The sequence below is a fragment of the Ambystoma mexicanum genome, chromosome 5q, assembly GCF_040938575.1.
Source record: "Ambystoma mexicanum isolate Mex_15411 chromosome 5q, UKY_AmexF1_1, whole genome shotgun sequence".
Classification (NCBI taxonomy): Eukaryota; Metazoa; Chordata; class Amphibia; order Caudata; family Ambystomatidae; genus Ambystoma; species Ambystoma mexicanum.
The window spans coordinates 914118133-914143166 of NC_090933.1; the positions used below are offsets into that span (position 1 = coordinate 914118133).

At 51.0% G+C, this 25034-nt stretch overlaps 1 protein-coding gene across 3 annotated transcripts; it reads left to right on the forward strand.

Annotated features, from left to right (window-relative positions):
• Positions 1-423: 423 nt before the first annotated feature.
• Positions 424-22423, forward strand: OSR2 (odd-skipped related transciption factor 2). 3 transcript variants are annotated; one of them, XM_069621421.1, is made up of 4 exons: positions 424-766; positions 13632-14379; positions 20722-20821; positions 21472-22423. In XM_069621421.1, the coding sequence occupies exons 2-4, from the start codon at positions 13715-13717 to the stop codon at positions 21544-21546; spliced, it is 840 nt and encodes a 279-aa protein (XP_069477522.1). In that variant the 5' UTR covers positions 424-766; positions 13632-13714; the 3' UTR covers positions 21547-22423. The 3 variants fall into 3 exon arrangements, with proteins under 3 accessions (XP_069477522.1, XP_069477520.1, XP_069477521.1); XM_069621419.1 differs by having other exon boundaries at positions 450-766; positions 21390-22423; XM_069621420.1 differs by having other exon boundaries at positions 450-762; positions 21390-22423.
• The last annotated feature ends 2611 nt before the right edge of the window (positions 22424-25034 follow it).

Genomic DNA, 25034 nt, shown 5'->3' on the forward strand with positions numbered 1-25034 from the left:
AACAACAGCCTTCAGCTATGACACTAGTGTGATAATGGTGACATTACTATCTCACCGGCCACACAATCAATGCCGCGATTGCCTAATGATCCTAAGGATGGTCATTGCTAATATTGAGCACGTCTCGGGACGGGGACCTAGGTTTTCCCTCTGGGTGGGTATGAGCTGCTGAGGGCAGCGGCAAGTGCCTTCCCCGCCCGTTAAGAACCAGTTGCCACCCAAACAGAAGTAAACACAGAAAACTATGCGAAGGGGCGGGGCTACGAGAGGGGCGTGGCCATCACAGCGGAGGGTCCCGAGTGCTCTCCACTTGCAAGCTCCCTCCTGGGCGTGGCCCGGGAGGTCGGCTGCCGGGCCGGGGCGGGGCCAGCATGCTCGCCCCTTGAAGGTTCTCTGTGGGCGGGGCACGGGGCGGGGCCGGCCCTGGAAGCTCTCTGGCCGCTGGAGTGTGGTGGAGCTCAGAGCCCGCACTCACGCCGGGAAGGAACTTTGCGAGATCTCGGACTGCGGGAGCACGAGACCCGCGCGCGCTGGGGAGAGCCGGACCGGCCAACTTGCCGGGGGAGCGGGGGAGCTTCACAGAGCATACAGGGGGCTTCCTGTCACGCTTGTCCCCTCAGCATGCCTGAGTCCGGCCGGAGGCCGCCGGGGGAGCCCTGCTGAGCCCGCCTGCCGTGTAGGCATCTGCCTGCCCTGGGATTAATGAGCGCCGAGTGAGGAGGCTGGGAGCAGCGCCCCCCGGAGTGGGGTCGGGTCCATGTGGTAGGTAAGTCGCAGCCATGCAGAGGCAATGGGGGTGGGGTGGGATTGGGGGAGCCCCTGTACAGGACCCTGAACATCGGCCACCACTCGTAGGGATTCGACTGCTCCCCACTCCAATCGCACCTCCTTACTACTGCAACTTACCACTTGCGAGACCCACGGCTGCTCTGCACGCAGGATCCCACACTGCTGGTGTCGGACACATGTGTCCATCGCGCCTCTCGCCACACCGTACACTGCATCTTAAAGTGCCAGTGCCACACACAGGTGTGTCTGCCCTGGATGTCAGCTATGAGAGTACTTCTGCAGAGAGTCAGTGTGCAGAGGTCCACTCACAGTTCTGAGTGCTGCAACAGCTGTCCTGGAAGCAGCACGCGTGCGAAGATGCAGTGTTACACCGTGCACACGACTAAGACCCCAGCGGGATCACACACGGCCGTGCTCACCGCCGGCCTGCGCAGGAGAGTGTGTGGGCAGGTGTGCCGCTCATGACCTGTGAGGGTCTCGCCATCAGACAGTAAGACTTGCTCTGTACACAAGACTCGGGACGTGGGGGCACCCTCCGATCGGCCGGTCCCGACTTACCCCCTCGGGCAGTGTCGTTTTCCAGGCTCGGTCAATGGTACTACGCCAATGTGGCTTAGTTCCCCAGCATGTGCTTCTGGTCGCTATTGGAGCAGTTTGGTGTGAGAAGGCACTTTGCATTTGGTGCCAAGGCCTCTTTTTCTCCTCAATCTGACTTTTTGTCTTGTGCGAGTTGTGTCAGCTGTGAGAGTCACAGGTGTCACACTCGGATGGGCCTGATCTTATCGACGCCACTTCTGAGATTCGGTGCCACGCTGCACACAAGGATGTGTGGCTATGGGCCGCAATCAGTTGTGCCTGGGTTGCTTTCTGTGTCCACACCGCCATGCCCTGTCGCCAGTGCTCTGTGTACAGCAGCGCCTCGAGGAGGCGCCGTGGGGAAGCCCATACCCGAGCGGCGGTCGGTGGGGACAGCCACGGGGCAGGGTCGGCCGTCCCCTGCGTGTGGGCTCCTTCGGATTTCACGTCTATTGGGATTAGAGTGTAGGAGAGGCACCGCACACCCACCGGGAGGAGGGGGGGGGAGGGGGGTGCTCGCCTGCGCGCTCGTGTTCATGCCACGGCGAGAGGGAGAGAGAAACAGTTGTCACACTATATATATGACTATGTATGTACACCTAGAGTGACAGTAAAGATCACCCCTTCTTTAAGAGGGCAGACCGTAGCCTTCCCCCGTCTAACAGCATCTCGCTTTCTGGGAGCCGGTCCTTATCCAGAGAATGGAAACATGTGCACGGGGTATGGGCAACAGCGAGCGTCCGTGGCAGGTGAACACGCCGCAGTCTGTGTCGCAGAAACTAGAATTAACACATGTACTTTTTTCTGTGTTTGCCCCCAAAGTGTCCCTTTTCTATACGGTGCCAGGCCGCCTCTAACCGGCCCCGGTTCCTTTGGAGCACAGAGCCCGCAGCCCAGTGGAATCAAGTGTTTTGCCCAAGATCACACGTTTTGGGCAAGTGTGGACTCTTCTGGCTCCACAGCCGATAGCTAACCTACCCTTACCGCGCCACGTGGTGGCCCCAAGAGGAGGCAGGCAAAGGAAGGCCCCCGTTGGTGGTTTGTATGAGGAGAACGTGTATAAACGGCACCCTACATCAAGGGAGGCTGCCCCCTATTGCCCCACCCCTCTCCGCATCTATAGAGCGCCCTCGCCATCCGCAACCTGTAGTGCTTTCCGTGTGCCTGCGGGGCTATAACCATAAGGATGGATACCACCCTTCCCCGATCACCCCCTGCAATCTTTACTTCTAAAGGCCAATACGATTTCTGTACTATGCGATCGTGTGAGAGCTTTCCATTGGGGAAAAGGTTTCTGTGTCATGAGTTGACCATATCATTGTTATGGCTGCATATTTAAAATCTTTAGCTGTTCCGATTTTTAAATTCTATATTTCGTTCATATCTCGTGCCATCAAAATAACATTCATGCATGCAGTCTCCGCCAATCAGAGAGGCTTGTCCCTTGCACTGCAAACGTGACGAAACCTGTCCTCGCCCAATGCCAACCTGCGTGTGTGCAAAATGTCCTCTTGTAGCAATACTACATTAATATAGATTAATCACAGCAATGTTGTGCTGCTTTGTTCAACAACTGTTCCAACCACCCAATAGATCATAATTCAATTGAAGGTGAAGGGGTGAGGAAGGCGCGAGTCTCTGACCTGCAGATTTTAGCACTGGTCTCCGCAGCAAGCGCTTAACCCACTGAGCTATTTGACCGGCACGTGTCTGTTTCATATTACTTCGAAGTAGGGCAGAAACTGTTATGTACGCTCAGAACATGTCTGCCACCTTAATAGTGACTGCATTAGCAAATGCCTTAAACACAGGCGGAACCCGTGTGCCTTCGCGGTGAGCAGCCAAGGCTGGGTGGTCGCAGGTGCTTGTCTTCTGGGAGGCGCGAGATACTTTGATTTCGGGAACGAGCCCGTGAAGCGTGCACACGCCCGCCAGCACCGTGCGGTTTCCCGGCCCTTTCTGGCGCAGTGCTTGGAGTCCGGGGCTTTAGAGCAATAACCAGCGGACAAGGCCGCTTCTGCCTCGCCCTGCGAGTAAAGCAGCATGCCCGCTCTTCGGATAGGCAGCAGACCAAAACATGAGGCGTCTAATACATGCTTGGGCCATATAATATCTGTACTGAAAACCAGGCTTTCATATAGCGACTCACGTCGATTCTAGGAGCTGCAATGCTAGCTGTTTTGATGACCAACTCATCATAGAACCGAGCCGGCCTTGCCAGGACGGAAGAGGGTCTCAGTGGTCATTTATAAGGTTGGCATAACACGTGCGTATTTGAGGGTTCTGGATACCTGTGTGTGTGTGTGTGTGTGTGTGTGGGGGGGGGGGGTGGAGGTCATCGCTGGGTGGGTTAGACTGAGGAATTTTGTGGAGGGTAAACTTTCACTTTAGTGGAAGGACTCTGCAGTCGGGAATTCGTGCTCGCTGGGAAACATACCCCGCGGTAATGTTCTCTGGCGCGTGGCAGAAGATGGCCGAAGGTGGTGCCGCTTCGCCAACAAGGGGGCGGGGGTTCTTTAATTATTTATATGTTTATAACTGGAATGCGGGGGTTTAAATGGCCATTATAATATCCGAATTTCTAGCAGAAGAAGATGGCTGCCCGTTAAGGCGTACGCGCATTTGTAACGCGCCTATACAGAAGTGTTTCGAGGCGCGACGAGGCGGGGAGGGGAGAACAGAGGGAGGACAGACAACGATCCTACTAGGCCAGGTGACATTGAGATCGCACAAGTGCATGGGAAGGGGGAAAGGGATGAGTGCGGGGGAACGGGGGAGGGGAAAGTGCAGTTCATGGGATAGTAGAATACGTAAGATAGTACAAAGTGACATTTCAGGCAGGTTATAATGTTCACTCCTCGCGTAGCCGAAGATGCTTCCTTTTATTTAATGTGTGCATTTCATCTTGTGGGTTTGCGTGGTTCAGTATTCCAAATTCAGAATTTCTAATCTTTCTAATCGTGGCCGGTTCCCTGTGGATTGTAGCGTGGAGCGCGGCAACGTGTGTGGTTGTGCACCGCTCTTTCTGTATTTGTGATTTGTAATCTCAGGAACTCTGCGTCCGTGAGGTTCTCCGAGTTGGCGTTTGAACGCGCCCGTTCTTATACGCGTATTCGTGCATTCTAGATTGTGCATTTCTGCAGTTCAGTTCTAATACTTTTTGTTAGAAGGCCAGAAAATAAGGGAGAAGGCAATATGTTGACTTTGCTGGGAGGAACTCGGCTTCTTCTGAAAGCGTATATGCGTGCCCCCTCCCCGGGCGTGTGGAAATACGCGGTGGGGTAGGTAGGGCTGGCTGGCTGGGAGAAGACGGGCGCGCGTAGAGCATCTGCGCAGTGGGCCCAGTGAACTCCGCGGGGTCCCCTGCCTCTCATTCCAGCTTCAGCCCCTCGAGGGGCGAATAGCGGGGGGCGGCTCAGGGGCAGCGGCATCTGTCCTTATGGCCCCGCGCACGCCACCCTGTGCAGCGCTGCCCGGGGTGGGCAGCACACCAGCCCTGGCAGTTGGCCTCCACGCGAAGGTCTTATTTATATCGCGATGCCAAACCCCACACTATTTAGCAACGACTTTTCTTCGGATTAGTTACAGCTCTTGACATTTCCAATCTTTTAAAGCACACCGTGTTACTGATTTTGACTCGCAAACATATCCAATTCACTGTGGGCCCGATTCGTGGAATTCTGTGCACGGTTCAAAGTGACTTGCACTGCTAAAAAGTGACTTTGCAACGCCGACACAAACCCTGTTCACGGAAATGTGCAAAGTGTATTGTTGCAGTGCAAAGTCATTTTTGGAGTACAAAGTTAACTTTCCACTGACAAAAATACACTTTGCACAGGTCGACGAATCAGAATTTGTGTCCGCGGTGCAAAGTCACTTTGAACCTGATGCATTAAGTTCACGTATCGCTTGTCTAGCTACACATAGCCATACATGTGCACACATATGGCCCTAATTTACAGCCGCATTTCTATGACGGCAAACCCCCTTTGGAAACGCTCTGCCCTTGGGGTTTTCGTCTTTGGAATAAACACGATATGTTCATAACATAGCACACATCCAAATGATTCACTCGCTCACATATAATGTAATCGTCCCCAAGGACCTACTGCAGAAACCTTCGCACCCTGGGACGGGCAGCGGGGGGTGCAGGTCTGCACTCAGCAACCCAAACCCCCAAGAATATTGGCCAACCGCTGCGTGGCCGTCCGCGGACTATTATGGCCGTCCGCGGACCCAACCGGAATGCGTATTGCTACAAGTGCAAGATACATTGGTCAATCACTCCCACAGGTGGTCAGCGAATTGACGTGATCCCTCTATGAAGCCGCGACCCTCGTCTGGCGTCCACTGGGAGGCGGGTGTGCTTGGCAATCCGCCCTCAGACATCACCCGCCATTCACTTCATCGCCATCACCTTTCCATACGGGTGTTGAACAAGGGGGTGTCATTATTTCATGCGGCCCTTGTATGGATTTACAGACTGTCACAGATAAACCCTGCCCCTCTTGTTAGCTATAGACAACGACTGCTCGGCGAGGGAAGCCCGTTGGCCACACGGCGCTGCGGCGCTGCCCCCGGGGGTCAGGCAGTGAGATGCACTTTGGACTTCATAAACGTGTGAGAGTACCACGCGCTGGTTTCACTGCACATTAGGGCTTTTATTGGCCACTTTCATACCCCATTTACACAAACACGTGTAATCCCGCAGGCGGGCCAAGGACTCCCACAGGAAGGCTAAAGCACCGAGCCCTACAACCAGCGCAGACGCGTGGGTGAAATGATGTACAGAACTCACGTGTAACCCGTAAGGGAGGGGTGGGGGTAAGGATGGCGCGAACCCTGGTGCAGTCTGTAGTGACGTTATTAGGTATAGCCATGTCCAAACCATAAGGGTGGCTAAAAGGATGGAGCGAACCCAGGTGCATTCCGTAAGGGTGGTTAAAATGATGGACCGAACCCGCATGCAACATAGAAGGGTGGCGAAACGGATGCCGCGCCTAGAAACCCTTGTGCACAGGTGCGTTATAAATGACGTATCATATCATGTACCCGATAAACCAACCCATATGCAATCCAGAAGGGTGGTTAAAAGAATGTACCAAACCCATGTGCAATCTGGAAAGATGGTTAAAATGGTATACTGGAGTCATGTGAAAGGCACATGGGTGGTTACAATGATGCCCTAAAGTCGTGTGCGGTCCAGGAAGCGGCTACAGGGATGTGCCGAACTCACGCGCAATCCAGGAGCGTGGTCACAATGAGACAGCAAAGCCAGCAGCAGAGTCACCACGATACCCACGAAAGAGGGTTGTGCACTCTCTCTCAAGTATCAGTCCGAAATCGGGTTTGGAGGGTCCAGTGTGGCAGCCCTTGGGTAACCCCGAAGGAAAGTTAGGATTGTCTGCAATAAATCGTGTGCAACCCTTAAGAAACATTAAGTTATGCACACAACATAGTGTGTATTCCCAAACCACGGATCGATCTCTCGATCTCTCTCTCCCCTCCACCCCCCCTCCTTAGTATTGAGCAGCAGGTTCCGGGCTGTACACAGCACCGGTAAAATAGCCAAGTGGGTTGAGCGCTCACTCCTGTAATCTGTATGTGATCTGCAGGTCGCAGGTTCGAATCCCAGCAAGGCCACCTCAACCTTTTACCCTTCCAAGGTCGATAAACGTGTAATAACTTGGGTTGGGTGATATTGTATGTAAATATGTTCTCTGTAAAGCACGCTTTGGTCTGCAACTCACTGGACTAATGGATCAACTACAGGGGGCTGTGTTTGACATCATGGTCACAGGTTCACAGCCTGCATGCCATTTCTGGGGGTGGGTCAAAGTCAGAAATGCAGTGCCACCCTCTTGCAGTGGAGTGGAGCCTCTGTGGCAATCTGGGGGCATGACCCCTGTTACTCTGCAGAGGGAAGGGCCCTCTCTTAATCCAGGGTACTCTTTGGAGGTCCCGGCGCTGGACCCTATCTTGTCCTCTATTGCTCTGCAAGAGTTCGGGCACAGGGCCCATTTTGCCCTCAGTTACTGTGCAGCAGGCCACCTGTAGTACCCTCTCTTGACCCCAGATGGTCTGCAGTGGTCTGGATACAGGGCCACTCCTAACCACAGTTGCTCTGCAGCGATCAGTAAGCAGATCCCACTATTGTTCCTAAACTTCCTGGTGCAGGCTCCGTCTTCACGTTAGTTGCTCTCAGAGGTACTTGGCCAGAGTGCCTGTTGCCCCTGGTGAAGGCCCCCTGTTGACTTCAATTGACCCGCAGAGGTCCTGATGTAGGCCCGCCTTTTGACCCCTTCAGCTCTGTAGAGGTCCTGGTCCAGCACCCCACTTCATTCCAGGTGCTCTTCAGAGGTCCGGTGCACAGCCTCACTCTGGACTCCTGGTGATCTTCAGAGGACCTGTGCACAGGGTCACTCTGGACTCCTGGTGATCTTCAGAGGTCCTGGTGCACGGCCTCACTCTGAACTCCTGGTGCTCTTCAGAGGTCCTGGTGCACAGTTTCAGTCTGGACTCCGGGAGCTCTTCAGACAGAAGACCGGGGCATGGCCTCAATCTGAACTCCTGGTGATCTTCAGAGGTCCTGGTGCACGGTCTCACTCTGGACTCCTGGTGATCTTCAGAGGTCCTGGTGCACGGCCTCACTCTGGACTCCTGGTGATCTTCAGAGGACCTGGTGCACGGTTTCAGTCTGGACTCCGGGAGCTCTTCAGACAGAGGACCGGTGCATGGCCTCAATCTGAACTCCTGGTGATCTTCAGAGGTCCTGGTGCACGGTCTCACTCTGGACTCCTGGTGATATTCAGAGATCCTGGTGCACGGCCTCACTCTGGACTCCTGGTGATCTTCAGAGGTCCTGGTGCACGGCCTCACTCTGGACTCCTGGTGATCTTCAGAGGGCCTGGTGCACGGTCTCAGTCTGGACTCCGGGAGCTCTTCAGACAGAGGATCTGGTGAACAGCCTCCCTCTGGACTCCTGGTGTTCTTCAGAGGACCTGGTGCACAGCCTCCCTCTGGACTCCTGGTGATCTTCAGAGGGCTTGGTGCACGGCCTCCCTCTGGACTCCTGGTGATCTTCAGAGGACCTGGTGCACAGCCTCACTCTGGACTCCGGGTGATCTTCAGAGGTCCTGGTGCACGGCCTCCCTCTCTGGACTCCTGGTGATCTTCAGTGGTCCTTGTGCACGGCCTCACTCTGGACTCCTGGTGATCTTCAGTGGTCCTTGTGCACGGCCTCACTCTGGACTCCTAGTGATCTTCAGAGGTCCTGGTGCACGGCCTCCCTCTCTGGACTCCTGGTGATCTTCAGTGGTCCTTGTGCACGGCCTCCCTCTGGACTCCTGGTGATCTTCAGTGGTCCTTGTGCACGGTCTCCCTCTGCACTCTTGGAGCTCTACAGATACCCAACACTCAGGGGTAGTCATCACCCCCCCCTAAATTGCTGTGTAGCAGCAGTCTTAGTACAGGTCCCACCCCCGCCCCCCCCTCCCCCGCGGAGGACCGGGCCCTGCACGCATCTGGGCAGATGTGGCGGCTCTCCAGTGCCATCTGGGAGGGATCTGGGCTTAGCTGCTGTTGGTGTGAGCCTCTGGTGCCAGGGAGGTGTTGCTTTCCACTCCTCGGGGATCTTGATAAATGAGCGGTTGTTGTAGCAAAGAAAATAAGCACCCCGGGTGGGTGTTATGGAGGGACAATCCTGCCCCCTAACCTACCCCGCCTCACCTAATGACTTTATAAATCACTACAAATGCTTGACAAGCTTCCCCAGAGTGGCTGCAGTGTGTCTGGAGCCGGCATGGGGGCAGGAGTGGGCACGGCTGCCCTGCAGAGAGCCACCCCCCTACCACCGCCGTGTTCTGTCTCGCACTAGCGACAACGTGCGAATTTCCAATTCTATTGGGGTCACGCTGCGCTTGGTGTTTTGCTGTAACACCCGTGGCTGCCTTGTACTAAAAAACAGCAAAAGAACGAAAGAAGCCGATTACTTGAACACGTGGTTCACTGCCCTGAGCTGTTTGTTGTGGAAAGCGAGCTCAAAGCCTTTCATGGCGACGGAGTCAAATTAAAATACCAATTAACTCTGCTGACACGTGTTGGCAAAGTCACTACATGGCGGGCAGGGCTGCTTCTAGGACTCCGCCGGCGCTGGCGTACCCCAAGCCTGCATTGTCGGACATTCCTGACATGACAGTGTGTGGGGGCGGGGATGGCACGTTAAAGTGTAGACAATCGGTTACTCTGTAGGTTGGGTTTGAGGGGTCATGGAAGAGCAGATGAACCTCCACTTTCAGAGGAACCGGAGCGCTGATATCCGCTCTGCTGTGGGCCAGAGACTGCTAAAACACCCCATAATTACTTCTTGACTTAATGCCTACTTCCTGCGCGGGACTGACCGTAGAGGTGGACGTGTGTTGCCCATGCTTGAACTCTATGGGCATAGCTGTGAAATTATAGCCTGTCACTGGACTGCACTTTCTGCAGCTCTGGCCTTTCAGCCTGTAACAGCTTTGCATCCTGGGGCTTGTAGTTCTGCGCTTTACGTGCATGGGTTGCTGCAGGTCTCAGCAAGCAAGGTTCTGCTGGTGACCAGTTGACAGCTAAGTACAACGGTGCATGTATATCACAAGTGACTGCCAGGGAGTGCTGCACACTACTAAATGTTTACTGCTCGAATTTCCTGTGGCCGAAAAGACTAAGGGCCTTACAAAAATGCTTTAACATGGCAAAGTCCCATTGAAAACATGTGTGTAAACATGCCCCAAGACACGTCCCTAGTAGCCTGCTCCTGTGGCTCCAGAATCTTGAACGCCCTCCCTGCCGGGCCGCGCATCTCCTCTTTACTGGCGAGCCTTCTAAGCACTTTTAAAACCCATCCAGTACAGGCGTTCTCAGATCTTGGCTAACTTCTGCTCATCTAGGCCAGACACTGATTTTTCTGTACTGTGATTGGTTGATGTGCCCAACACGTGCTTTATTGTATCTCTGTGTTCTGTTGGCTTTGGCCTATAAAGTGCACAATGCAGTGTTGGACTCACGTTTTCAAACATACAAAAGGCTGCCATTGGCATAAAAGTGTATGCACACTTTGTGGGCAGTAAGAGGAATGATGGTACTGTGTGCACGGGTGAATGTGCACAAGACACACACTGTTCTGCTGGTGTGTTCGCCCACAAAGTCTGCACACACTGTCTGCCAATTGCAGCCTTTTGTCTGCCTATAAATACAACATTAATGTTAAAGGATATTTATACCGTGCACTGTCACCACCAGAGTGGTCCCCTGGCGCTCTGGCACTCTGAAAGGCAAGAGGTTAGGGTAAGTTAGTAGGACATAGCGGGAGAAAGAGCAAGAGAGCTGGGATGTGCTGTTGGCAGCTTCAGTTCGATTTACACCGTTCACTGAGCTTAGGTGTATTTTTCTTCAGTTGGTAAACTTCATATGCTGTTGGGCAGGCTATGTGTGATTTGTTTTGTTGTGGTGTAGGGAAGTGCGTGCGGTTTGTTGTGCTTTAGAGGTATGGTTGTGTTTAATTCAGGGTTTGAGAGGTGTATGCAGAGGGGTGGGTATTTTATTAGTGGGGTTGGTTGTGATGCAAGCTAATATACACATTCCTGTCTAGATGTGACGTAAGCAAATATTCACAATTCCATCTAGGTGTGATGCAAACTAACATTCAAATTTCTGTCTAGATGTGACGCAAGCTAATAATCGCAATTCTGAGTATATGTGGTGCAAGCCGTCATGACGTTTCTGTCTAGATAAATAAATGGCCGTCATGACGTTTCTGTCTAGATAAATAAATGTACGTCTCTCAATAGTGAACTGAACCTCTTCTCATTAGAGGCAACGGCGTAAGGGCCTGATTCACGGAATGCTTTCCCATGAGTTTGCGCCATTATAAAATGCTTCTGTGAATCGCCTTTTTTATTTTTATAGTACTAGCAAGACAATTACAATAGTGAAGAGGTTTACAATGTATGAAAGCGGTTTAGGTCTATTTGGTTGAAAATATTTGACCTTTTCCAATTTGACCTAATTTATTTTGGTTGTTTTTTTGCTTAAAAATGTGGGGGGAGACCCCTGCACTCCCCCTCCCCCTGTTTCCCCCACCGTAACCTATTCTCTAACCCCATCCCATATATTTATTTAATTTGACCAAAAAAAACAATTTAAAAAATTCAGTCAAATCGAAAAGGTCAAATGTTTTTCGATCAAGTATGCCAAAACCGTGGAAGCCAGTAGAACTGGGCAAGGCATTTTTGGATAGTAGTGCAATACTGTTGGCCGAAGGGCCCAACAACGTGAATTCTCCCAGTCTCCCCGTACCCCCACCCCAAATAGCTCATGAGATATACCTGCCCCCCTCTTCAGAATTCAGGAAACATGCTGCAATGGTACCTGATAGAATATCTTACTCAAAGGGTGCCTGGCTGTCCCTGTGCACTGGAGGGGGGCTATCTGCTCACCCCTTCCCCACATTCCCCTTTCACACAGGGGTTAGGGCTAGTCTTGGCTTCTAGAGTTGGCAGTCTAGAATCAATACTCTGGAGTTAGCTTGGGGGGGATCCATCACACCACAGCCACACACTGCCTATTTGTATTACCTGTCGTATCTTTTTGTAAAGTGCCACATATAAACTTTCTGTTATCCCCTAGGTGCGTTAGAATTCACCCTCTAGTCGTGTTAGAATTTACCATCCCAATCTCTGCAATCCTCTTCTATGACCCACTATAGCTGGACCTGCACGCACCCACTCTATCACAAACACGTTCCCCTTCCTTTATCCTGCCCCCCTTCGTTATAATTCCTGGGTGTCTTATCCAGATGCTCTTTTCCTCACCACTCCACCCCTTTCCTTATCCTCCATAGGCTAAGGTCTGGAGACTCCCGGCACGGGCATACTTCACCAGACTCCAGCCAAGCATCCGCTCTCTGGGGTCTCTCTGCGGGGGTGGGGCGATCCAGGAGTCAATGTCAGCCACTTTAGGACCCCTCCCCCTTCTAATGGCACAGGAGTGGATGGTTTGACCTCTTCCTTCTCTGATTTACTCTCACCACTTAACCTTGATTGTATTGCTCTAAGGATGTCACCTACGGGCACACGAGTGAACGAATATGTGTTCCCTTTTCTCTGAATTTTACCTAGTAGAACATTAGTTAATTCCTGTCCATCTTCTCTCCGTAGAATTCCTGCTCTAATGGCTCAGGAGTATATCTCTCCTCTCCCAATATTATTCCTAGTGGACATGAGTTAATGCCTTCCCATCCTCTCCCATTAGGATTTCTGCACTGGGGCACATGAGTGAATTTCTCTCATTCTGTCGCTCTTTCTCCCAGTGGCACATGAGTTAATGCTTTCCCTGCCTCTCCCCTTTTGGTTCCTGCCCTAATGTTACAAGTGAACATCTGTCCTTCTCTCACCCTTTCTCCTGGTGGCACATCAGTTAATGCCTTCCTATCCTCTCCCCTTAGGAATCCTGCCCTAATGGCATAGGAGTGAATATCTGCCCTTCTCTAAGTCTTTCTCCTAGTGAACTTGAATGCCTTCCTATACTCTCCCCTTAGGAATCCTGCCCTAATGGCATAGGAGTGAATATCTGCCCTTCTCTAAGTCTTTCTCCTAGTGCACTTGAATGCCTTCTGATCTTCTCCCCTTAGGATTTCATCTCTAATGGCACATGGGTTAATGTCTGCCCATATTTTCCCCTTGCTCTTTCCCCACTAATTGTAGATGAGTGATTATACATCTCAGCTTATATTTTAAATCCAAAGAATTCACGACTTAACATTTCAACTTCTTATTTCAACATTTTTCCCAAACGGCAAATTAAATAACACATGTTCAGGACTGCTGTAGACCCTTCGAATATTTCCAAGGCTTGCTTTCTAAAGGCAAAAATGCAGCCAAAGATGTTTTCTTCTGCCTGTGTGAGAGGGCGTGAGATGAGACAATTGCAAGAAGGATTCTGGAAGATGGGTGAGGTTAGGTAAAGGGGGTCCGGGAAAGGTTTCGAAGGAACCAGTCGCTGGGGAGAAGGGATGGATTGTGTTAAGGATGGCCAGTACCTTGGGGAAGCATGATGTTGCAAGTCAGTGCTGCTGGATTTATTGCGGGTTCCTGCACTAGTGAGCTGCTGGCCACATGCTTCAATGAATGCATGCACACCATTCTGCTTTCTTTGGGTGCTTGCCCCTTTGTTCTCCTTGGTTTTTACCCCACGTGGCACATGAGTGACAACTGTCCCTTTTTTCTCCTTAGGTCTCCTGCCTCCAACCACTGTGTGGAACAAAGCAGTCCCAGAAGAGCGGCGCTGGGCCTTGTGACTTCCACTGGCTGGGAAGATGGGGAGTAAAGCGTTGCCAGCACCCATCCCGGTGCACCCATCCCTACAGCTCACTAACTACTCCTTCCTACAGGCCGTTAACACCTTCCCGGCCGCTGTGGACCAGCTTCAGGGCCTGTATGGCCTGAGTGCTGTGCAGACCATGCACATGAACCATTGGACCTTGGGCTACCCCACCCTGCATGGCATCAGCAGCTCCACCATCACAGAAATGGCGGCTGCCCAGGGCCTGCTGGATGCCCGCTTCTCCTTCCCAGGGTTGCCCTTTGCTGCTGCCCACCTCTTTCACCCCAAGCAGGGCAGCTTGGCCCGTGGGCTACCCACACTGCATCGCAAGGAGAGGCCCCGCTTTGACTTTGCCAACCTTGCCATTGCTGCCACTCAGGAGGACCCGCCCAAGCTGGGAGACCTGGCGAAGCTGAGTCCAGGACTAGGGGCCACCCTGGGCTCCGAGATCAGCAAGCTGTCCCCGGACAGGAAGCCCTCACGTGGCCGGCTGCCCTCAAAGACCAAGAAGGAGTTCATCTGCAAGTTCTGTGGCAGACATTTTACGAAGTCTTACAACCTGCTCATCCACGAGAGGACACACACCGACGAGAGGCCTTACACGTGTGACATCTGCCACAAGGCCTTCAGGAGGCAGGACCACCTACGGGACCACAGGTGAGGCGTGCGGCAGATCGGCCAATATAAGGGGCAACGACTGGGCGGAAGCAGGAGGAACCTGTCACTGCGGGGGAGGTAGGAGGGACCACCTAAGTGTTAACAGGATTGGTAGAGGATAGAGGGGCAGATATGGGGAGATGGGAGGGACCAGCAGACCTCCAAAAGGTGTGGGGATGGCAGGAACGTGCATGGGAAGATGAAAGATTGTATTCAAGGTTAAAGTTCCCACCTGCTGCATGAGTGTGCATGGTTGTAGGTGTACACAGTCCTGCCCTGATACAGGACTGCGCCGGTATGTAGGCCCTATCCTGCTGCAGGAGTGTGCATGTAGTTAGGTGTACACAGCCCTACTCTGGTTTAGGATTTTGCAGAGGGTTGGGTACGCAGACCCTAAACTGCTGCAGGAGTGTGCAGTCCTACCCTGAAGCAGGGCTGGGCAGAGGGCTAGGTACATTAGGCATATCCTGCTTCAGGAGTGTGCATGCTATTATGTGTGCACAGTCCTACCCTAATGCAGGGCTGTGCATAGGGCTAGGTACATTAGGCATATCCAGCTGCAGGAGTGTGCATGGGGTAAACTGTACACAGTCCTACCCTGAAGCAGGGCTGTGCAGAGGGCTAGGCACATAAGGCGTATCCTGCTGCAGGAGTGTGCATGAAGTTAGGTGTGCACAGTCCTACCCTAATGCAGGACTGTGCAGAGGGCTAGGTACATTAGGCATATCCAGCTGCAGGAGTGTGCATGGGGTAAACTGTACACAGTCCTACCCTGAAGCAGGGCTGTGCAGAGGGCTAGGCACATTAGGCATATCCTGCTGCAGGAGCGTGCATGGAGTAAACTGTACACAGTGCTACCCTGAAGCAGGGCTGTGCAGAGGGCTAGGTACATTAGGCATATCCAGCTGCAGGAGTGTGCATGCTATTATGTGTACACAGTCCTACCCTGAAGCAGGGCTGTGCAGAGGGCTAGGTACATTAGGCATATCCTACTGCAGGAGCGTGCATGGAGTAAACTGTACACAGTCCTACCCTGAATCAGGGCTGTGCAGAGGGCTAGGTACATTAGCCATATCCAGCTGCAGGAGCGTGCATGGGGTAAACTGTACACAGTCCTACCCTGAAGCAGGGCTGTGCAGAGGGCTAGGTACATTAGGCATATCCAGTTGCAGGAGTGTGCATGGTGTACAGTGTACACCGTCCTACCCTGAAGCAGGGCTGTGCAGAGGGCTAGGTACATTAGGTATACCCAGCTGCAGGAGTGTGCATGGGGTAAACTGTACACAGTCCTACCCTGAAGCAGAGCTGTGCAGAGGGCTAGGTACATTAGGAGCAGGGCTGTGTAGAGGGCTAGGTACATTAGGCATATCCAGCTGCAGGAGTGTGCATGCTATTATGTGTACACAGTCCTACCCTGAAGCAGGGCTGTGCAGAGGGCTAGGTACATTAGGCATATCCAGCTGCAGGAGCGTGCTTGGAGTAAACTGTACACAGTCCTACCTTGGTGCAGGAATGTGCATGAGGTTAGGAAAGGGACTATTGGTATGGGCTCGGATGAGGGGGGCATGATCATAAGCGGAGGGTCAATAGGTGGCCGGCAGCATCGATTACTGGAGGCTATCACCTTTGAGACCTCGGTGAGGGGGAAGAAACACATGACTGGATGGATAACCGGAGGGGACACAGATGAGGGGGGAGGAAGGGGGTTCCATTTAAGGAGCCACTGGGGACAAAGGGACAGGGGCCCGAAGAACAACGCATGTGGGGCTTAAGATGAGGTGGAAGGCAGGTAGACAGGCAGGCCCAAAGGCGGGACCACGGGTAAGGGGGTGGGGGGTGAAGGGATCAGTACAACACAACAGCTATGGGTAGACCATGGTGAGTAGCAGGTGCCAGCTGTGGGACCACCAGTGAGGGGCCGCTGGAGCTAGCCGAGAGCCCAACGTTAAGGTGTCTGGGGGACCCTCCTTAGTGGCCAGTGGTGACGAGGAGAACAGGTTGGACCAGCTGGGCTCCATCGGGGGAGGGAGGGGGTTAGTGCAGGGGAACCACTTGTGGGTCACACGAGATTGGGAGGAGGGGACTCACTTGTGGTGCCCCGGGTAAGGGGTGGGCAGGAAGGATCACCTGAACAGTCAAATGTAAGGGACAAGAGGACCCATTGTGAGGCCCCGGATGAGTGGGTGAAGGGGCCGGTGGCAAGATTGCCACCTTAGGGTGCTCACTGTATCCTGTTGGGTACACATCGCACTCAGGGCACGGTTGACCCTCTCACACATAAGGTCCCCTACGCACCAGTGGATGTCTTACCAACTAGTTTCGCTCTCTGTAAATCCCATATACACAAACGTGCATGGGGCACGGGGCACGCATGACCCTTGGAGGCCCTGGGGTGAGAAGTAAGGCTGAGGTACCACCAGAGAGACAGCAGGCCCACGGCCGGGTGATGCTGGAATCGATGGAGGGCAAAAAGGGGTGTGGCCGGGGAGTGCAAGAGAGAAACCGCGGTAAGCACTCTCAGAAAAGAGAGAAAAGATAAACGTTGCAGAAACAGAGCAAGAGAGGCAGCCAGGAAAAGAAAGAATGATAAACAGTAAACTAGACCATAAGAGAGTCGGGAACCACAGACACAGCAACACAAACTCAACTGACAGCTCACAGCTTTAAACACTTCCCTGTCCAAACAGCAAATGTCAGATCACTGGCAGGAGAGCTGTGAGTAGCAGGAGAAGAACATGATGACAGCAGCCCCCGCCCACATTCCACCTGTAGAGAAAGAGCACCTGCTATATGACCAGGAGCGCGCACAGACAAAGGAACCCGATCCAAAGAAGCGCGGCAAAATCCCGAAAAATGATTTAAAAATACAAGTAGCGCCAGAAGCGCAGCAGAATCCTGAAAAATGGTTACAAAATACAAGTGGCGCCAGAAACGCAGAACAATCATGACAAATGATTACAGAATACAAGTAGCACCAGAAGCACAGCACAGTCCTGAAAAATAATTACAAAATACAAGTAGCGCCAGAAGCACTGCACAGTCCTGAAAAATAATTACAAAATACAAGTAGCGCCAGAAGCACTGCACAGTCCTGAAAAATGATTACAGAATACAAGTAGCACCAGAAGTGCAGCACAATACAAAATAAAGATTAATAACGATAAGTAGCGCCAGAAGCGCTGTGCAATCCTGCATAATTATTAAAAACTACATGAATGCCAGAATCACTGTGCAGTCTTGAATAATGGTTAACAACTATGATTAGTGCCAGAAGAGAAGCGCAATCCTGATCATTGGCACCAGACGTGCATTACAATTCAGAATAAAATATGACCACAGTTAGCGTCAAAAGTGTGGTGCAAACCTGAATAATCATTACAAATTACCGTTAGCACTGGAAGGGCTGTGCAATCTTGAAAAATGATTAAAAAATACAAGTAGCGCCAGAAACGCAACACAATCGTGAATAAAGATAAAAACTAGAATTAGCACCAGAAGCAGAGAACAATCCAGAATAAAGATTAAAAACTAGAATTAGCGCCAGAAGCAGAGAACAATCCAGAATAAAGATTAAAAACTAGAATTAGCGCCAGAAGCAGAGAACAATCCAGAATAAAGATTAAAAACTAGAATTAGCGCCAGAAGCCCTGGTGCTTTTAATATGTCAAACTGCACTTGTCGAGGTGCAATGGTTTTTAATGTGTCCCAGTGTTTTTTTTAAAATAGGGCAAACTTTGCCCTAGTGCTAATACCGTGCAAACTTTGCACTTGCGCAAAATTTCTGTAATCTGGCCCCAGAAGCGCTGTGCAGCCTTAAATAATGGTTAAAAACTACGATTAGTGCCAGAAACGCCATTCAGTTTTGAATAATGGTTCAAAACTATGATTAGCGCCAGAAGCATAACACAATCTTGAATAATGCTTAAAAACAATAGACAACCGGGAAGGCAATGCAAAGCAAAACATCGATAAAATGCCCACTACAAGTGGCGCCAGCAGTGCACACCTGACTAATGACACAAACATCCACAGACCGCAGTGCGGTACAATCCCAAAATAAGGACTAAAACACGTGTTTAGAATATTATGTTACGTAATTAACCATTATCTAACATTTGCAGTGTTGCTAAAAATTGAGCAAATGCTTAGATAATATGACTGGCGCTAACAGGTTTTGTCAAAATCTGCACTGTCTAAACATTTTTGCTCTAGGGCAAAAAAATAACTGTTTATTGTACTTTTTGCTGCATAGATTGATCCAATGTATTTCTTTCCATAATAAGCAGCAAACAGTAAATAAAACAGTCTCCTGTTTGCCCTGGATACACATTTTTGGGACTAACCCTGTTTGCTCCTTTGCGTGTTATCAAAGCAGCAAAAGTGCTGCTAAATGTACACAGGGGGAAGCTTTGATAACCCGGCACTTGGAGCTTTACAGAGTGCTGCATGCCGGATTTGCGGTTTCCGAGCGCTTGGTAAGAGGAGCGACTAATTACCGTGATTATAACCGACATGTGTGGCAGACAGTTAAGGAGCCGGAGAGGGTGAAGGCACGAGGCAGCAGCAGGAGGGAACCTCCTCTGGAGACGCAGTTAGTCTATCCTCTGCGTTATAGTTAAAACAAAAAATACGTTCCAAAAGAGCCAGAGTCGCGGTGCAATCGTCAACGTATATATATATATATATATATATATATATATATATATTTTGCATATATACGTAATATGTATACAACTGAGCAATGTAAAGCGTGTCCTAGAATAGTGTTAACCCTTCGAGCCCCGTGGGAGATCTCAGGAAGAAATTATAGTGTGAGACTGTGGACTTCAGAGTGTATATTCCAGAGAAATCCGTGGGTTGCGGCAGATCGCGCGATCACAGTTCTTTCCGAACAGATAATTGTAGCCGTGCTGCCAGGCAAATGCAACCATGCTTGTATTGTTTAAGCAGCAGGATGCTTGCGTGTATAGCTGGCCAGTGGCAACAGAATGCCTCAGCCTGACCCGGCGGCAGAGTGGAGAGCCCGGGCGAACGAGCAACGCTGCTATTATTCAGACCCAGAGTCTGCCAGGTTCCCTGCCAAGCATGGCATAGAAACCCCCACCGGCGCCGATTTACGGACATTTCGCTGCGGGATTCGCGCCTCTCCAAAAATGCATCGCAAGAACCGAAAGTGGTGGATGCCGCGAAGAAGTGCACTTGCGCCCGTGCAGTCACGGCAGCCGACTGTCCTGCGCGTTTCGATTATGCGTAGCAATAAGTAGGGTGCTAACGCAATTTGGTTTTGCGGTGTTATCTGTAAAACTGCTCATAGTAAGTAATTATTGACAGTGGCAGGACAAATCATAGCTAGAAAACGAGAAGTTGGAAATATCCCATTAGTAAACGAAAATAATACCCTACAAACTACCGCGAGTTTGGAAGACCCCCCTCGCCACCCTCCATCATGCATTAGCGAGAAGTAGGCTTCATTAGCTTGTGGACATGATTTTATTTCTCGTGGGCACGCCGCAGGACCGGGCAGCTCCTGCCGATCCAATGCCCGTTTGTTTACATCGGGGCTGGGGCGCTATAAATACACTCCCCGCTCCATACTTGCACGGTGCCGGGGGGGGGGGGGGTTCTCGCATACCTATCTTGCATTCAGTGCCCAGGGCGCTCCCCGGGGCACCGGCCATGCCCTTCCGATGCCCGGCACCGCCGCAATGCGCCCTGCGGCCGGGCATCGCCGGTGCGCTGGCAGAGAAACCCAGCGAATAGCACAGAACACCTGCTTTTAAGACACCATTCGGGAATAAAAATCAGTCATGTACAGGGTTCGTCATTGTATTATTATTTTTTATCGAGACGGGCAATAGTTCATTGGTAAATATATTATAAATATGGATGTTAGGCGTGTACGCCTCCGCTATTAACCAATTAACTACTGCTCGTCTCAATAAAAATAATATATATGAGCAGTCAGTGACTTGGCTGAAATTGCCTATTCTACTCTCACGCTCCAGGCAGTTCTTTCCATGCTGTTTTAAACCCACCAGACTATCGATGTAGTTTGCTATTAATTTCTATATTATACATGGTGCGGGGTCAAAGAGAGAGGGCGAGGGGCAGGAGGTAAAAGGGGGAAAGGGGCATTTCCACAGAAATGGAGCGAGGCCGAGAACCCCAACACGTTTGCAGCAGTTGTAGCATTTAAACCATTCGAAGTGTGAGGGGGTCCTGGGTAGCGTGAGTTCGCGGACGCCACGGCCCCGTGCATGTTTTGGGTAACAAGGTGCGGCGTGTGTGGGGTTAGGGGGATTCTGGGCGCTGAGCTAACTAACCCCTGCCCTTCCATTGCAGGTACATCCATTCCAAAGAGAAGCCCTTCAAGTGCCAGGAATGTGGGAAGGGCTTCTGCCAGTCCAGGACCCTGGCAGTGCACAAGACTTTACACATGCAGGTGAGCTGCCCTCAGTCCTCTCTGCGGCCGCAAATCTCCCTCCCACGCGCGGAGCCCAATGTAACCGCATTCCTCTGCAGCTAGCTTGCATGAAGGGCCCCTTAGAAGTGGGTGGGGGAGGGGGAATGTGCGTGAGTGCTTGGGGGTGCGTGTTAGGTTTTCCAAAAATAGCATACAATGCCATGAATTGCACTATGTAAAGAGATTAGTATTTGAAATATATGTCACGATGTAGAAAAAGAGAGCAGGGTTTTAACTTTGTGTATGAATGAGAGGCAAGTACTCGAAGCGCTTTAGGGATGTCATTAGTATACGATACGGGATCATGTGTTTTAAAATGTATTAATTGATTGAACGTTGCTCTTGTACTATGCTGATCCCAGTACGCGTCGTGTAAATGCCGCGTGTGCTTATTGTGAATGCACCCTTTGCATGGGGCAGAGCCAGGGCGGGGTGGGGGTTGTGCCTGTGCAGTCAGCGCCCCGTGACCCCTGTGTAATGTTGTTCAGTGTAAACAGACTGGTGGTTTGGGAAGGATTAATCCTTTGCTTGCTTCAAATCTGCACAGGAATCTCCACACAAATGCCCCACATGTGGAAGAACCTTTAATCAGAGAAGTAATCTGAAAACTCACCTTCTTACCCATACAGACATCAAGCCCTACAGCTGTGAGCGGTGCGGCAAAGTGTTCAGGCGAAACTGCGACCTGCGGAGGCACAGCCTGACTCACAGTCCCCGGAGGGACTGCTAGCGCCTCCCGGGAGGAGCCTCTCCCCCCGGCCCGGCCCGGCACATTGGACTGACTCTCCCACTGGGAGCCTCGCCTAACCCTCCTCCCGGCCCCCCTCGGACTGCGCCTCCTCTCCCAGGCTTAACATGGCATTCATCTAGCTGGCACTTATCCGCCGAAGGACTCGTGAGCCCCACATAGCTCTGGACTCCCACCCCTCCAATGGCATCTCGGCTGTGCAAACACTGCAACTCCCACCTAACCACGCATGGTGGACCTGTAACCCTTTTAGCACACCACATCAGGTCCATGCAGCCAATGGCACCTCAAATTCCCATGACCCTGGGGCACCCAGAGCCATTATAGTTCCCAACATGTAGGTGCTTTCTCTGGCTCTGCAGTAGAAGCTCACATCACTCCTCGAAGTCGAGAAGGGACGCTGTCACTTCCGGTCTATGCCCCGCCCATCACGAGATAATTACAGCGCTGTCCCCTACCCTCTTTAACTGTTAACACTCACCACAATGCCCTTTTTGACACACATGCCACGCCCTCGTCTTCTGCAGTAGAGGAATCGCCTATCTATAAACTGAAGCCGCCCACCCCCGCTGTTGCCCCCTCGCCTGGGCCATCCCATGTCCCAGGCGCCGTACCAGCCTCTTTTGCCACTTGTGCCCAAGGACTTGACGGGACTGCAAAGCCTTATCCAAAATGGAGCCTCGGGCCCGCCCCTCTGTGCATATATAGCAGCTCATTTTAGAGCTCTGTAAATAATGTTTTTGTATTGTACTGTTTCGATTGACATTGATACAGAGATTGAAAGTCAAACTATCTTTATAACTGCATTTCAACAATAAAATCTTTTCAAGTGACTGGTGCCGTTATCTGTGTCACATAAACCTCTACATATCAGGGCATTTATTAAAAAGAGTTTCCTTTCTCTTTTTGTTGTTTCATACATCACACCTGTTGGAAGTGTTTGTTTTGCTTTTAAATACAAGTGGCCTTTGGCGTGCCTTCCGACTCCACGCAAGATGGGGACCCTCTTCCGGGCCTGCTCTGGAACTTGTCAGGTGGGAGGGGCCACGTCCCCGGTGCTGCCTTCAAACGCTGCTTATTAGTCAATTATTGCCATCGCACCATGCCTTGCAGACGTCACCTTTGCGCAACCCCCCCCCCTCCGCCCCCCACACACAACAGATTGCACTATTGTCGTCTCACGGCGGCGGCGGACTTTGAGCATTAGTAATTCATTATATACACTGCCGTGACTGCTACAGGAGACACTCCGCTCTGGAGACTCCATAAAATCCGCAGGGCCATAAAACGAGCCGAGCCTCTTCCCAGTGGGCCAGCACGTACCCAGTAGTGGCAGCCCCCGCCGCTCTCCAGTTCCTCTTAACCCCGGCAGTCACACACTGTGCAAGATAAGTGTCGGTTGCCCAGCTCGGACCGGGTGCAGCGCCCACGACTTCCAGGGTTTCACATGGCATGATTCGAGCCCAGCCCAGATGCAAACTTGTGCTCAGCATACTATGTAGAGATCTCTGCAGCAGGCGCTTAACCCACTCGGCTGTTTGGAAAATGCAATGGTTAAAGCACAAACTCCGGAGAGTGCACACTATAAGTGGAATGATCAAAGCCTGTGAGTTTTTTCCAGGTCTGTGAGTTAGTAAATGTTTTACGATGTCACGTCCTTGTTTGCTTGCCTAATCCTGCGCACATTCAGTGAGTTCTTCTGCATTGGGGAAGGTGCTGGGAAGAAAGCGGCAGGCATGACATATATGCATACATTTCGAAAGAGGATTCTTAAGTCCTTCTTTCGGCTGAAATAGAAGATGCTTTTCAAAGATGAGGCCTCTACATGTTTCTAACAGCCAACCTGAAGGCAGCCGTTCGCTGCCCCCTTACCGCGATTTTTTCTATGGATTTGGGGACTTAGATGTGGTAAGCAGGGATATGTTTTTGAAACACGTGTTTACTTTGTCTCCTGATTAATGACCATGTGGGAAGTCAAATCCAGTCATGTCTGTTGGGCAATAATGTATTTCCAAAGAGTCAATAAAATACGTATTTGTACTTTACCCCCAGTCCGTATTTACTGTTATTGAATGGACGACAATCATATTGTGTGCCCTATTTAGATCTATTATTAAAATAAATAAATAAACTTCCGGCCTCTCGGCGGAAAGCGCGCATTATCCGCTTCCATAAGAAGGGTGACAGAGGGATTCAGAGAATTATAGACCTATGGATCTCCTTCGGGGGAAGTAATAAATATATGTATATACAGGGGTAAGGAGTATAAGGGCGGTGTGGGAAGGAGTGTATGGCGAACCCCCATTATACATAAAAAGCACAAAAGAAATTCGCAGACACTGCATCGAAGTGAATTACAACAAAGTAATTCACTTCGATAAAACAACATAGAACCCTCAGCTTGATAGTACCAGAACCGTTTTTGCAACATCAATAGTGAGACAACTGTCCACATCGGTTAAATACATGAACATTCTATCTCCCTTTAAGGCAGGATTCACATGAGGTATGGAGACTACAATAAACGGTTTCCACATACATGATCTAATGAAAGAATTGGCATTCAACCTGCTCCCACAATATATATGGCTTTTTTGACCTTTCGTCGGCAGGCAAAATATAAAAACGCATGAATTTAATAATATGATAGGGTTGGGCTAATATGAAAATGTTATGGTTAAAGTTAAAAAAGTGGGGCATCCCCGAGGATCTCTTGAAGTTGATCCTCTTATTGCACACAAACCCAACAATCCAAATAAGATTACATTCGGAGAGTACATTTTGAAGACCATTGACACCTCCCATGGATTAAAGCAGGGGGCAACTTATCACGTTTTTGTCCAATTTGCATCCTCCTGACTAGACACAACCATGATTCCTTTGCTAGGTTATGCCGATGATTTAGTCCTCTCGGACTTAACTCTAGATATAGTCCTCTTGGACTTAACTCTAATAAGATTACAATGAAGTCTTGATGCCAGAAGAACAAGAGTGTAGAGAGTGTGTTGCCATGGTGTGACTCTGAGATTCTCTGTTAAAAGAGTCTCTCTTCATTTTCTATCATTGAGAGGAGGCAGCATGTGGCCATATATACCTGGCCAACAAGCGGAGCGTGGCGGAGTGTGGCAAGTTTGTTGCCGTGGTGAGACTCTCAGATTCTGCGCTGAGAGACTCTTCATTTTTTATCATTGAGAGGAGGTGGCCTGTGGCCATATATACCAGGCCCCCAAGCGGAGCGTGGTAGAGTGCGTCTAGTGTGTTGCGAGTGGTGAGACTCTAAAATTCTGTGCTGAGAGAGTCTCTCTTCATTTTCTGTCATTGAGAGGAGGCGGCCTGTGGCCATATTGTCACGATATATTATGCAGCACAAGTCAGTCAGGGATTTCTTTCCCCGGCAATGAGTGTGGCGCACAATAAAACCGTTTTATTTTTACAATACCAATT